Source organism: Megalopta genalis, chromosome 6 (genome assembly GCF_051020955.1).
Source record: "Megalopta genalis isolate 19385.01 chromosome 6, iyMegGena1_principal, whole genome shotgun sequence".
NCBI lineage: Eukaryota > Metazoa > Arthropoda > Insecta > Hymenoptera > Halictidae > Megalopta > Megalopta genalis.
Window position 1 is genome coordinate 5681926 of NC_135018.1, and position 14966 is coordinate 5696891.

The 14966-nt window shown below is 36.8% G+C and overlaps 1 protein-coding gene across 3 annotated transcripts in view; it reads left to right on the forward strand.

Annotated features, from left to right (window-relative positions):
• LOC117223764 (EGF like, fibronectin type III and laminin G domains protein pikachurin) overlaps nt 1-14966 on the forward strand; it is a 393877-nt gene that overhangs the window by 145499 nt on the left and 233412 nt on the right. For all 3 annotated transcript variants that reach the window (XM_076523267.1, XM_076523265.1, XM_076523266.1), the window contains 2 exons: nt 5289-5533; nt 12430-12718. In XM_076523267.1, coding sequence (XP_076379382.1) covers nt 5289-5533; nt 12430-12718 — 534 coding nt within the window. The remainder of the gene's footprint in view (nt 1-5288; nt 5534-12429; nt 12719-14966) is intronic.

The following is a 14966-nucleotide window of genomic DNA, read 5'->3' on the forward strand; positions in this document are numbered from 1 at the left end:
TTGTTGCTGCAGAATATCTTGCGAACTCTTTTCCAAGCATCTACACACACTCATTCGAATTCCATACTTCATGCAACGTCTATGATTTGTCTATAATATTTGAAGTTAAGCATTGTTTATACTTACTTACCTAAGAATCGAGACAATTTATTTTCTTGCCGAAACTCTTTTGTTAGATTCATCTTTGTTCTTATTAGACTTCTCCTATTTTTTGGTTACGATAAGATTAAAAGCCTTCCACTGATTTTCTTTATAAGATATTATTCAGTCACGCCGATTTCATTAATTACGTTGATTTTATTTTTGAGACCTCTCCTTGCTGTGTTAATCCTTTTGTTACTTTCTAATGGACCTTCTTTACCATTTCTATTCCTAGACCAGTTAAAATATCGAGCCTCTTCTACTCAATTAATTATTTTTACTTTACCATGGGATCATTTATAATAATATTTATTTGATCGACGGGAGAAAGCCCCTGTGTTATGATGGTATGACAATATATTGCACTAGTAACACATCAAAAAGAAATAAAGGAAAAACGAAGGAGATGATACAATAAAACAGAAGATACAATAGAAGATAAATAAGTGATTGAGATATTTTAATAATGTGGAAGCTGTCTACAGGGTGTCCCATAATTATGTTAACACCCGGAAAGGGGTGATTCCTGAGATCATTCGAAGTAACTTTTTTTTTTAGCGAAAATGCAATTCGCGGCTTTGTTCCGTCGCGCGACAGCTGATCTCGCCTCTCATTGGTCAGTGTTTTCCGTGAATAACTCATAAACAAAGCCGCGGATTGCATTTTCGCTAAGGTGAAAGTTACTTCGAATGACCTCAGCAATCATCCCTTTCAGGGATGACCCTGAAGGAATCGTCCCTAAGATTGAAAAAGCGTTGAGTGCCAGGTATTTTCCGATCGATGGCGAAACAATCGTAGATCCGAACAGCGCGGCGGGTAAAAAAGGTCGAGTAGTTTTTCGAATGATTTTTTCCTTAGTCGAGACGGGTCGGTACGATTGTAGCAATTAGCGACTAATTGCCGCTGCTTCGGATCGTTCGGGTCCTCGAAAGCGTTCCGCTGCTTTCAACAGGGTTTGTCCTAGCGCTTCGGCTCGTGCTTGCCGGTTTTCCGTCAATTTGTCATGCACAATATAAACGGTCTTCGAGGAGGCTCCTCGAGCGGCAGACGAGGACAACCGCGACCTGTAATCCCGGCCACTTAAAATTTAATAAGCTTTACGCCGGACAGATGCGGCCTTTCGTTAAAAGCGAAATACTAATTTCGCCGAGATGAAAGCGGCCCTGTCTCGCTTCGCCTCGCCTCGAGGCCGTTGTCGTTTTAATCCGAGACCCGGTGGACTTTTTGGAACCCCTGTTTTCCTCGAATGGGACCGTGGCCGACCTGTCGGGAACACCGTCCTTCGATTATCGCGGGACGAATAGTTACAATTTTATTAGTAAATAGCTTCCGGTCGCAATTTACGACAGAGGAATTTTTCGAAATTACACCAGGAATTTTTCATTCCGTAGAAGGGATTGGGGATGTTGCAACAATGCAGGTGGTATAAGTGTAAACGAAGACGAGGTTTGATGAGGACCGGAGGTGATTCGTTGAGTCGGAAAAGTTCTAGAAGAAAGTAACAAAGGAGATGGCTCACAGAAAAAATACATAAATAATGAATTAAGTAGAAGAAGTTCAATAACATTTTAGAAATAAAGTCTGTGTAAGAATTTGTAATTTAATCGAAGTACAGATATAAACAGGTTGGATAGAAACAGAAATGGTAGGTTCGGTAGAAAAGGATTCATAAAAAAGTAGCAAAATAACTAATTCAGTGGAAATTACTCGATGATGAAATAAAAATAATTAAGTGGAAGGTGTTCAATGATACTTTAAAAATAGTCTGTGGATGAATTCTAAAAATCGAAGTACAAATAGAAGAAGAGTAATGAGAACAGAATGGTAGAGAAGGTCCATTAGAGTAACAAAATAATTTCTTTTTTCTTTATTTCTTTCTGATATGTTATTCGTGCATCATATTATCATACTATCGTAACACAGGGACTTTCTCCCGTTGATCAAATAAATCTTATTATAAATATTATTTATTGACAATTACTAGAACGCAAAATATCAAGAACGTTTAAGTAATTTGATTATATTATTGCATTAATGTCAAGTTATTAAAATTACCAAGAAAATAAAGAAACGTTTTAAGTGGTTTCTATATCTTGCAATTAATGAAGACAATTTTTGTTCTATTATTTATTTCTAATTTTTGTTGCTCAAAGAGTGTATCGATTTATATATTTCGCAATACTTAAAATCCATGCGAATCATTCAGCACATGTCACCAATGTCCTATTAATTTTTATTTTCTTTCATTTTATAGTGAAATCCTCTCTACTCCGTTCACAACAACTACATGTGTGCTCGTGCATGAACCAGTTTACTGGATTAGAATAAAATTGTATTTTTGAATTGCCTGGAAGTTCCGAAATTTTTGGTGGTTACGATGCGAATACCGGATCGTGGGAACATAATGATATATATTCTGCTAGCGAATTCTGTGACACGAACTTTGTTCAGAGATTGAGGTATTGTGGCCGACGGGGTGTCGTTAATTTCGTCGTTTTCATTTAGTTTCGGAATTTAGCTAATTTCAAGGTTGTAAACCGAGAAGCTCCGAGCAGTTGCCAGATGTCTGCAAATTTCGACGAAATTTTATTGTTGGGAAAGTTCCGCTGTTGCGAGTGGAAGGTTTATAATAGGGGTAGCCAGATTCGTCGACCTGTAGTAATATCCTTCTATAAATTTTAATGAAAACAGTCCCACGATTTATGTATGCGGAACGATTGCAGATGTTACCGTGTACTAATTCGATTAAAAATACTTTTAGATTTTCTCTAGGAAATCACGTTGTAGAGGACCACCGTAATTATTAGACTGCGAATTTGATGTATTTATAATAAAAATAGATTTAATGAAATTTGAAACTGTACAGAGATTAAAAGAGTTTATGATTATGTACACGTTGTTAACAGATTATTAAACAAAGAACGAAATTTATGTCTTGTTTTCTTTTCTTCGTGTTTAATTTTTAAATTTGCATCAAATCTTAAATTTGATTTAGTAAATCGACATTCTGGTACAACAAAATTACAGTATGCACTTCAAATATCGCCGAACAACTCCATAAATATTCCATTAAAAAAATTATCCTCATTTCACATAAAAGAAATCTCCAAACATCGCTTGACTTTTCATCGGTGAAAATTGACAAATTCTCGTATATCCATACATAATTCACGCTAATTCACTACTAATTAGTCCAAGCAGGTATTTATCTATTTATTTATTTACACATTTGTGACTCTTTAGTGTACCAAAAGTATTAAAAATTATATATTACGCATAAATGATACAAAACTTATAAAAATAATACAAAATTTATACATTATGCATAAATTCTACAAAAGTTATGTTACACATAAATTACACACATTATACATAAATTATACAGAACATACACAGAATCGTCATAGGATCGTAATAATTGTGTAAATCGTGTACAAAAAAAGTTCAGTGATCCGCATAACAAAATTATTGTAATGACGATTCCATTCAAAAAATTCAATTTAACATAGTTAGTCCCACGATTCGTAATCGGCAATCACCGACAAATTATATTTCTGGAAAAATCCGTGCCGACAGACACGGATTTCGTTGCACAAAACGTCCCGGTTACTCGACGTGATGTACCCTTGTTCCCGGAACGCGGGTCTTTCGAATCCATTAACAAAGTTCTGCATAATCGTCGGAAACTCGAGATGGATTCCATTTCTTCGACGGCTACGCTCTGGGATCCTCACGCAGCCCCATTTCTCGGCGAAAGTCCGTCGCGCCGCGCAGATTTTTCGTTCGAGTTTCCGGCTCGCGTTTCGTCTGGCGTCAATTAACGAAACTCGATCCGTGCTGGGATACTCGGCTCGACGATTCAGCCACTGTTCGCCGAAGTTCCGGCGAAGTTTCGCCGGCCGGAACTTGGTCGTTTTGCATTTTATAACAGGATCGTCCGACGCGACGCAACGCGACGCGCCGCGGCAGAGTTACGAATGCATTCGGTTTCCGGCGACTTGTTTACGAACCGGGACCCTCGTAAATCAGCCTCAAGATCACCTAGAATTAACTTGCCGTTCGAGTAATGGAATGCTCTTCCCGCTCCTCGTCGACGAGCCAGATTCGTGCAGAGTAGAAAATTAGTCGAACACAATTTTCTTCGGGCAACATTCTTCGAATACAATTTTATGTGGATAATATAATATTACGAATCAAATTTTATTTGGGAAATATTTCGAACAAAATTTTATCCATATAATATTTTTTGAACGAATTCATCGAATAAAATATCATATTTATATTATATTTATATAGATTTATATATATTGGATTATTTTCTCTCTTTTGAATACTCAGAAGTTTTTCCTTCTAGCATATAAGTTACAAAAACGAATCGACGCCGAGAGTCTTGCCAGAGTACCATTAGATAAACAATGATTTCATATGTATATAGAACAGAGTGCTCTTTGTCTTTAGGTGACGTTTTTGGTTTCGTCTTTGTGAATAGTCTTCAGTCTCCTGGAGCAATCAGGAGAGTAAAGACGGTCCTTCCTCGTACATCAAATTAATAAACTAAAAGGGATAAGTTTAATTCACTGCGTTTTACTTTTATTTATCTACCCATTTCCAATAATATAAGATATAAATCCTTCGAATATAATTTTATTACCATAATATTTCGAATAAAGCCTACGAATACAATTTTATTCCAATAATATCTCGAATAAATTCTTCGAGTAAAATTTTATCCGAATAATAATATCGAATTAATTATTCGATACGAAATTCGAATAATAATATTTCGATACAAAATTCGAATAATAATATTTCGATATAAATTCGATGTCCATTTTACCATAGTACCGGATAAAGATTGTGTACGAAAGTCATTCTATCCTCTTCTGTTCACAAATCAAAACGTTCCGCTTGCAGTTTCAAATAATTTTGAAAGCTCGACATTTCGTATCCAGTACGAATCCCGCAAAGTACTGCAACAACAATGAAACGTGATTTCGATACGGCTTTGCGAAGCCGGGACAGTATTTTCCAGCGGAGCGCGATATTGTTTAGATTTATCGGTAACGAGAGGCGACGTGTTCGGCGATGTTCCATCGGACTGCACGCCGAAGAACAGTTCTGTTTTAGTTGGCCCATTTCTGTTACAGAGCTGAACTCGACGTCGCCGTCGACCAGCGAACTCGGCGAGCTGGTCGAGGAGGTCGAGAACGACGAATTAAACAAGGACACGGACGACGACGAGGATGCGGTCGAAGACATCCTTTATATGCGCGGCGCGTCCTTTACGATACACTTGGACCCGCCGCCCGAGAACACCACCGCGAATTCGACGAAGATTAACGACGAGACTGGCGCACCACTCGATCGAGTCGAGTTACGAGCCACCTCGCAGGTACGTAACCGTTTATTACCCCCGTTTTTTTTTTTTTACGGTGGACTTTTACGATTCGAACGCAAAGGAATCTCATAACGTCATCTTGCGTCCAGAATTAATTGATTACGACGCGAGCCTCGAGACTGTTTCCCTTTGGAAAACCTTGGAGATTCGATAATAATCTCGCTTTGTGATATTTTCCTTCACGTTACAATTTTGCAACTCATTTACATTGCATCTCAACCACCTTGTAATTCAATCACATTATTCAAGACTTTCAGTCAATTCAATTATTTGAATCGTTCAGTACAATACAGTTGACGTACAATGTAATTGGCATACAATGCAATTGAGATACAGTGCAATTGAAATGCACGGTGATTGATATACAATACAATTCAAATACAATGCGAATAAAATACAATGTATAATTGAATCGAATTACTGGTCAGAATTTTGAAGAAGTGAGATACATTTTTGTTCCTCTTTCGTATACACTTTTTTGTGTCTTTGTACTTTTACAATAATTATGATCAATTGAGGAAATATACTGGTATCTTTACGTCACAACATTTTTCGTCTCGAAGTTCTTAGACGTTCGGCAACAAATTTTTTTAAACAGGTACTCGTACTTTTAGGTCTCGTACAGGTCTCGTACTTTTAGTGCGATTACGTGAAACTGAGTGGCTATTTTAGTAGCTTCACCTCACTGTATTGTTCTGTAGGAAAATGTTACCTTAGACGTTTCTGAAAAATGATTTACGACAGATAAGCTATTTATGGATACTCGTACTATCATAGTGATTACGTGATATCGGATAGTTATTTTAGTATTTTCGCGTCACGATATCTTTCTGTAGGAGAAAGTCTTGCCTCAGACATTCACCAATAAATTCTGTCTAGCACATATATGTATATTATAATACTGATTACGGTAAATATTAGGTAGTTATTTTAGTAAGCTCGTATCACGAAATTATCTAATTTTATTATCTAATAAAATATAACCTGAGACGTTCCTAAATTCTTTACGAAGCATAAACTGCAGATCCTGTGTTTTTACAGCGTTTATAGAAGATGTTGAGTAGATTTTTTAGTAACCTCGCCTTGTGATATTTTTTTCTTTTAGTAATATTTTAATAAAATTTTATACAGTTTGATAAATTCGAAGCATATTTTCGATCTTGTATTCAATCATAAACTCGATCACAAACTCGATCGTTCGACAAAAATCAGTGTTTTATTAGATTTATTAAAATCAGTGAAATTGAATTAAAGAAGTGGATGTTCTATTTCTAATCTGATATTTGAACGCGCATTTTGATAACCTTAGTATGATCTTTATGGCACCGAGCAGAAATAATAGATCGGCAGGACGTGTGATCGTAAACTTAAAACGTAAATCACTGGCATCAAAAATTACAGCTTCGACCAGGTGCACTTGAATAGCTCTAGACACAGGAGCAGAAATGCTACTAGTAGCTATTTCATTACCGCTTTATAGCAGCCTCTATTAAACTAAGAAATAATAACAAACGTTTAATAAATTATAGCTGACCCAACTTTATAACAATATCTTCCATTAGTCGGAAAAAAGGATTCATAAAAATATTTCTTTTAAATCAATTTTCGAGTATTATTGAAAATCGTCATTTTATTATTTCACACTGATAAATTTCTGATTCATTTCGGGGACATTATTGTCTGATTTTACTGCTACAAAGTCTAAATAATTTTATACATTTGAACAAATTGCATCAAACATGAAACAAAAATTGCCCTTTCTTCTATATGTGCCGAAAATATTTCATAAAAAATTATACCATCTAAGTCAGCCCCACTACGAAGCACTAAGATTGAATTTCTCAATATTATAAATTTTTGCAAATTATATAAAATCATTCTGTTTCAACTGCAAGGAATATAAACTAAAGAAAAAGTCGTTTCGAAAATAACGACATCCTCAAATTCCGTTGATATTCCTGCTCTGCCAAATTTCATCGACTCAGTTTCACCACGAATCCCTAAAATTCCCAACCGACAAATTGTTTCCATACGATGCGCGGTGCTCGGTTTCAGTATCAGAATGGCGAATATACCACACGGCTCGTTAAAAAACACAATTTCCTTAACAAAATATCCTAACTCGATGAAACGCGTATCGAGTTTCGATCGACGTAAAACCGCGGAAACATTCGTCGCACAGATTCCCCCACTCGGGATAAAATTGCGAATTAAATCTGAAACACATTTGTGGAAGCGAAAATTGTTTCCACGATCGTGGCGGATCGATTCGCTCGAAAAAGGTTGAACAGCTAACGAATGCGCTCTATCGACCCAACGCGTCACGAAAAAGTTGTACTCAATAATTCCAAATAATAAAGACCTTCATAACGAACATCCTCGCATAAATCGGCCATTTTCACCGTGCTCCGAACAGTTTCGGGGTTAGAACGCTGGCGGAAGCGATCGTGGAACCACAACATCGGCCGTTTAGATATCCACAGGTCGTGAAACAGCGAATAAAAATCAAATACGTTCGCGTCGGGCTGTTAAACATTGTTTCGCCTATTTCTCGCCGGCGCATTTCATTCGCCGTGATCCGCGACGGTCGATCCGTGCACGGTTGTCTGCGCGAAAATTGGACAATTCTCAATTTATCTCGAAACGTTCGAACGGTACTCCATTCCGAGCACGTTACGCTCCTTTCCTTTTGTTTTTTTTTCATATTATTGTTTCCTATTTGTCGATAGGTGCTCGTTTGCATCTGTTTCTCCGCCACCTCGTTGCAGATTCACTCAGGAGTAACATTTTGTTATAACTTATCAACCGTTAACACGTTCCGTGCCGAGCTTTTTTTACTCGAATCTTCACACTTTGATATTTTACTAAAACTTGATGTATTACGTGCAATTATTAATTCTCGTACACATAACAACGTAACAAAAACTTATCAACGCCCATTCTTGCGGTGGAAATTGATTCTTCGGTTCTAAATTTCTTGTAAACAATTTGTTCAGTTCACTAAGTAAACATGCAAGCGTGTACCATGAATGGTACACGTGGCACGGAACGTGTTAAGGATACTTCAATGAAATATTCACGAAAACTATTTAAAAAAAAAAACATTATTTTTTCTTTACTTTCAAGTTACTTTATTGCACACGGTGATTTAAAAAAGTATTTCAACAAAATAATCATTTTTAACCATAGCATTCTTTTAATCAAACGCATTCTCTTGAATTTGTTGAACGATCTTTTTTTTTATTAATTTTCGTTGATATTTCCTTAAAATTACCAAAATGGTAAAATCGCATCTCGAACGTGTCAAAAGTTATATTTCATAATAATTTACAATAACTATAATTCGTTTAGTGGTCTGGATCGAAAAATTTAGTGACATTTGTGTATATAAATTTTTAACTATAACAGATACTGTCAGAAAACTTGGGCTGAGTAATGCTCCAATGTTAGGTCGCAGGTATATTTTTCGCAAGGTGTCATTGAATTTCTCAATCCAGCCCATTGTGCGACATTCGCCATTCATGCGTGTCACATGGGAATATCGCGACTGTTCTGGACTTATTCAGGATAATTGGAAAATTGTTTGAGTTATTTATCGGGCTGGTTTCAATCTCGATCTCAGTTTCTGTAGAATTCAAACCGGACCCGCGCCATTCTCTCTCTCTCTGCATTCCATCTGTAGCCAACGTATTCGACGGAAATAGTCGAAATTTTGCAACGATTTCGAGTCGACTTATCGAAATAGAAATCTCCAGTGTCGTTGCATTCCGAACGGAACAAAGGAAGCTGGGCCCTTTGTCGCGCGATTTCATCGACCGTTTGAATCCGACCATCGGTGTTGGGACTCTGATTACGCTGTCCATTTATTTTATATTTATTTTATATATTTGTTTTTATTACATTATATTGCATTATCATTTTTCATGTCAACCTTAAAAAAGATTCTGCGATTCCGATGACATAAAAATTCCAAGAACTTGATTTGATTTCAAACGAATTTTCAGAATGTTATACAATTTACGATCGATTTGAAAAAATTTGTCTGGTTCGTTAACATGATTTCGTCGCGTCCAGTATGTTGTAAAATGAGTATTTAAATTGTGAATAGCGCATACTTCGTCGTCGATGGGTTAATTTCGCGTAGCACTGTGCTCGAGATAAGAGCGCAGGTGTTTAGGATAATAAAGCGGCCGATTAATTTCGTTTTAGATCTCGCGCGGCCTCGGTGTTCCAAGCGTTTGCGGGAATTAACAGAAAAATTTCAAAAGACGGGGGAACGAGCGGGAACACTGGCGGGTCCATTAGCCGGGACCTCGCATTTCCATAGAAATCGTGCGGCGGTTTTCAGATAGCGGCCGTTTTCCACGCAACCCCGGACTTCCTCCGCCCTTATTCAAAAGGTCTTCCGGATAAAAACGTCGCGACGCCGTGCAACAGGTCCGTGTACAAGCGCCGTAGCCGCCGGTTCGTTCTTCGGCCGCCTTGGGTCTCGTTGTTTCCTCCCTGATCCGCGATAACCCTGGAAGAACTATCGATCGGCTAATGGTGTTCGCGGCTTCTTCGGGGCCGGATGGTGTCTTCACTGAATAATAGATCGTTTCGAAACGTCTCGGCCGATTTTTTGCACACTTTCCCACCGATTTCCGTAGACCCCTCCATCCAAAGACTCTACGAGATGTCGAATATTGATGATATTCTTCAGATTTTAAAGCAGCTTTCGACGATTTCGTGTTGTCGCGTTGTTCGTCGTTGCTAGGATTTTATTTAACCCCTTATTTCCCTAATGGAACGAGACCATTTCTGTTTCTTATACCGCGCGGCGGCCATATACTTACGTACACTTGAAAAATGATATAAGGTTTTCAAAACTGGACTCTTTTTAGATAATAGAGGGATTAGACTATTAGACGAGAACTATAATATTTTTTAAAATAATATTTTATGCTATTGTATATAATGTGATATTTCTTTTTAATTTTTATATTACTTGGAATAACAAAAACAGTAAGAGACACATGTTTTTTAACTTTGTTATCTTAACTTATAATAAAACTTTAAAAAATGTGTTTTGTAGATCTTGTTGACTTATATACGTACTGAAAATTTTACCTTGGTATGAGTTGTATACAATTGGAGATCGCAAAAGTCGCAATTTTGTCTCGATTTCTGTCCAATTTTTCGTCCAATACGTGCGAGAACTTGACTTTGCGTTAACCGATTTCACTGAAGTCTTCGGTACGCTTATAAGTTACCAAGATCTACGATAAAATAATAAAAATAATAAATAATAAAAATAATAAATAATAAAATTAAAATAATAAACAAAAAAATTAAAGAACATTTGTTTCTTATTTTTTTTTGTCATTCGAAGTAATATCAAAATTAAAAAATATATATTATAGTCATTGTCTAATAATCTAGTACCTCTATTACCTAAAAAAAAAATTAAGATCGTTTAGTCCAGTCTTAAAAAACTTATACCGTTTTTCAAGTGTAGGTAAGTATATGGTCGCCACTGTGTGGCCTAATTTACTTTCTTTCTCTTACTAATACTACTAATTTACTTTCATTCCCAGATTTTGATAACAAAAGAATCAAACTTTGTTTCGATTAAGAAGAAATGAACGAAATTCGTATTTAGTACGTTGGAGATAAAATCTTCGTCGCGGGTCTGACTCGTTATTATAGCGCAAGGGGTTAACAATTTTAAGGCTGGCCGAAATTCTATTTAAGAGGGTATTCTAGTCTAAAGCATATAATTTTTAACATTTTCTTTTGAGATTTTTAGAAAAAAGAAGTGGAACACATATTTGTATCGGATCGTTTCGCATATTTTGTTCTTGCATATTTCATTTGTTTTTAAAAACAAAACGAAAAATCGACAATCGAACCTTAACGTGTTGCAAAATATTTAATTTTCAATATTTCCGTATCTTAGTTCCGAGCATAACCGTTTATACTGAATATAATGATTAGACTTATTATAATATTATATTCATGAAAATATTATTGTCATTGTTTATTATTTTCATATTTTAACAATTTAAGGATATTTATTTAACAATTTCAGGAGATTTTTGTTTCACTCGTGTTTTATTTTGCCTAAAGATCCGCAGTCTAATAATAATTTATCTATCTCTTTATCTCTTGTGTGTTTGCAAATCAAAAGCAATATATATATATATATATATACTGATAAAAAAAAACTACTTCCTCGGATAACTATAAATTAATTCATCTTCAGCCGGACTTGGGCAAGTTTGATTTGAAATGAAATTAAGAAATAACTTCTTCAAATAAAACATTAAATGAAATAATAACAATTTCAAATAATTATTTATTTCGTTATTTCTTGATTTCAAATATGAGAACAGAAATAATTCAGCTCTTTTGAAGAAACCTTTACACTTGCTTCGTGCAAAAATTCATCTTTCAAAACGTTCATCATAAAGCAACTTTCAGATCGGTTTTTATATCCTATAGAAATGCCAATGAACAGGTACTTAAAGCATAACCGAGTCTCAGAGCTGATAATTAATCAGATCACCGTACAATTTCCAAAAAGAATTTCGCAATTATCTCAAACAAATTACATCAAATCACTCTGATATAAGGTAACATTTATTTCGTTTTGTCACTCGAAGTAATAGCAATAATTGTAACAAAGTGCTGTAGTTATTGTCCAGTCTACTAGTCCCTCTATCATCTAAAAAGAAAAAAAAACAAATTCAAACCGTCTGGTCCAGTTTTAAAAAAAGTCATTGCGTTTAAAAAAGGTGTCCGAATATTAATGGAAGTAACTGTAGATAAAGACGGACAGAGAGACCCCTCGAGTCCTGGAGCGGTCTCGGCTCGAAGTAATCGTGAACCGCAATCTGTTCGCTCTTCAGGGCCCGAATTTAGAGCAGAAGCTTCCGTCGACGATGGAGAGTATAGTCAGCACGGAGCCGGCTTGCTCGCTGGATTGCGGGTCGGCTGGAAATTGCTACATCGAGCAGTCTCGAGGCGAGGAAGCCGAGCAGCTCGGCGATGACGACGGGGCCGAGAACACGGACGACGAGGACAGCTCGATGCCGATGGATCTCGAAGGGAACGACGTCGCACCGCGACGAAAGCAAGGGTCCTTCAGCCAGAGATGTCAATGCCCTCTTGGCAGAGGCGGCGATCGATGTCAGCTCGGTGAGTGATTTTCATTTAGCCACGTAGGTAGTACCATAAGCGCCGCGTCGCGTCGTTCCGCGGCCGCGTCGCGATGCGATGCGATGCTTCACGCTCCCGCCCTCCTTGTGCGTCTGACCGACCCCGGCCACGGAGTCGAGTACGAGGGCTAAGGTATCTCTTGTAGTTCGTTGGCATCGGCCAGCACCCCTACAAGGGTAGATAGCTGCTTGGAAGGGAGCCAAGGCTCGAGCGGGCCCGGGATTCATCGGCCGGGGCTCGAGAAAGTGATGAAACAAGATTTGAACGGGGGTTGCTTAATTACTGGCTACAGTCGGAAGACACTTTCGAGGCTTGTTTCCAACGGATCATGTAGTTATTCCGGCGTCTCGTTGCTTTTGCTTGTTAGGGACCTCGCAAGGGTTCGCGATTCGATGCATCTTCTCTTTTAGACATATGTATGTACAAGATATAATTTCTTCAAAATCTAATTTTGAGTTACTTCTACCGTCAGCTGCACAATTCGAACTTCTTCGTTGCATACATTTTAATGAATGATTTAACATCGTTTAGGTTAATTAACCACCGCTTGGAAGAGTTGAAGAATTGTCTTCCTCGTCGAATGTTTACGGAATTGTGAGAGACGACAGAAGAAAGACTAAACAAAAATTGCTTCTTCTTTCTCGTGTACGAAAAATAATTTGTTTAAGATCATGCTCTTCGAGTTACCTTCACCGTCGGCCAAGCAGTTTAAATTATATGATTGTGTAGAATTTAATAAACGAGCTAACACCGTTCGGTTAATTAATCACCATTTGAAAGAACTGGAGAATTTTCTTTCCTGTCAGATGTTTAGAGAATTGTGACAGACAACAAAGAAGAATCGAAAGAAAAATCGCTTCTTCTTTCACACAGGTGTGAAAAATAATTTCCTAAAGGTCATGCAAATGCGTGATAACAGTGGAAAATAAACGATTGTGTGATAATAGGGGATGATTAATTATAAGATTCGACCAGGGAAGACAAAAATTGTATCTTCTTCTACAGGTAATAAAAATAATGTTCTAAAAATTACGCAGATGGGTGAAAAGATTGAAAAATCAAAAATTGCCGTGATAATAGGGGAAGATTAATTATTAGATCCCATAAGGGAAGACATCAATGATCGCGTTATTGTTTTTGAGAACTGGATGATGGAAGACCGAGTTTGTATAATGAATGAAGAGTATCGTAAGGATTCGGTAGGAAAAGCTTGATTAATTACTGCCAGAGGTAGAACGCGGATTTTATGCATTTACATTAAGAATAGTTAAATAAAAGACATTACTTATACTTATACAGCACAATTCAGTAAAGAAGCACATTTTTATTTAACTCTTCTATCATACCATCGATGAATAACATTTTTATTTGTCATAAAGATCCGCAGTGTACTGATATGCTTAAAGCATTGTTTTAGCTGTTCATAATTTCATAAAGCCTGGCGAAGCAAAGTTGAAAGGTAAAGATTGCATGAAACATCGAGTCTCTATAATGTCACAAAGTTATTAAACAATTTCCCGAGATATCATTTATATCTGTGGCCGCTCGTATCATGGTACAATGATCTGTTTGTTTACTCGAAACTCCTCTTGCTTCCGACAAAGGCAGAGAGCCTCAGGATTCTCTTGCTCGAAAACGACGGGCCAAGTGGTAAAGCAAAGTTTGGGAATTCTATTTTGTAGTATTAAACGAACCAAAACTCTGAGTAGAAGTTGAAAAGGAAGCTTTGGGATTTGATTACCATCTGCTCTGCAAACTCCGAATTTACGTTTTATTGAATATGCCAACGCATCACCTAGCAAAGATTGCAAAGGATTCTGGCTTTATTTAGTTAAACAGCTCTGTGTTTCGTAAAATGCTCGACGAGTTCGAATAGTTCAAAATCTTATTAACACATTAAAGGCGGGAGTCGTAGTACTACGATTTATCTCGACTTCTCATAAATATGTACTTTAAAACATTTTTTGTAATTAGTGTTTAGTTCTTCTTTAATATTTCTTTTAGTTTTAAGAGTTTAAATAAACTGTTTTAAGTCTAAATTTTTTTATAATTACACAAAATATCGCCCGCTCTAGGACGAAAAACGAGGCGGGGCGGTCGCCGCGTTACCTAGCATACTTTCGTCAAGATCCCCCGCCTTTAATGTGTTAACAATTAAATGGCGCTAAATCTTTCAACAATTATTTACATAATTTTACTTTTACATTCTTACGAAAACATAACTAAG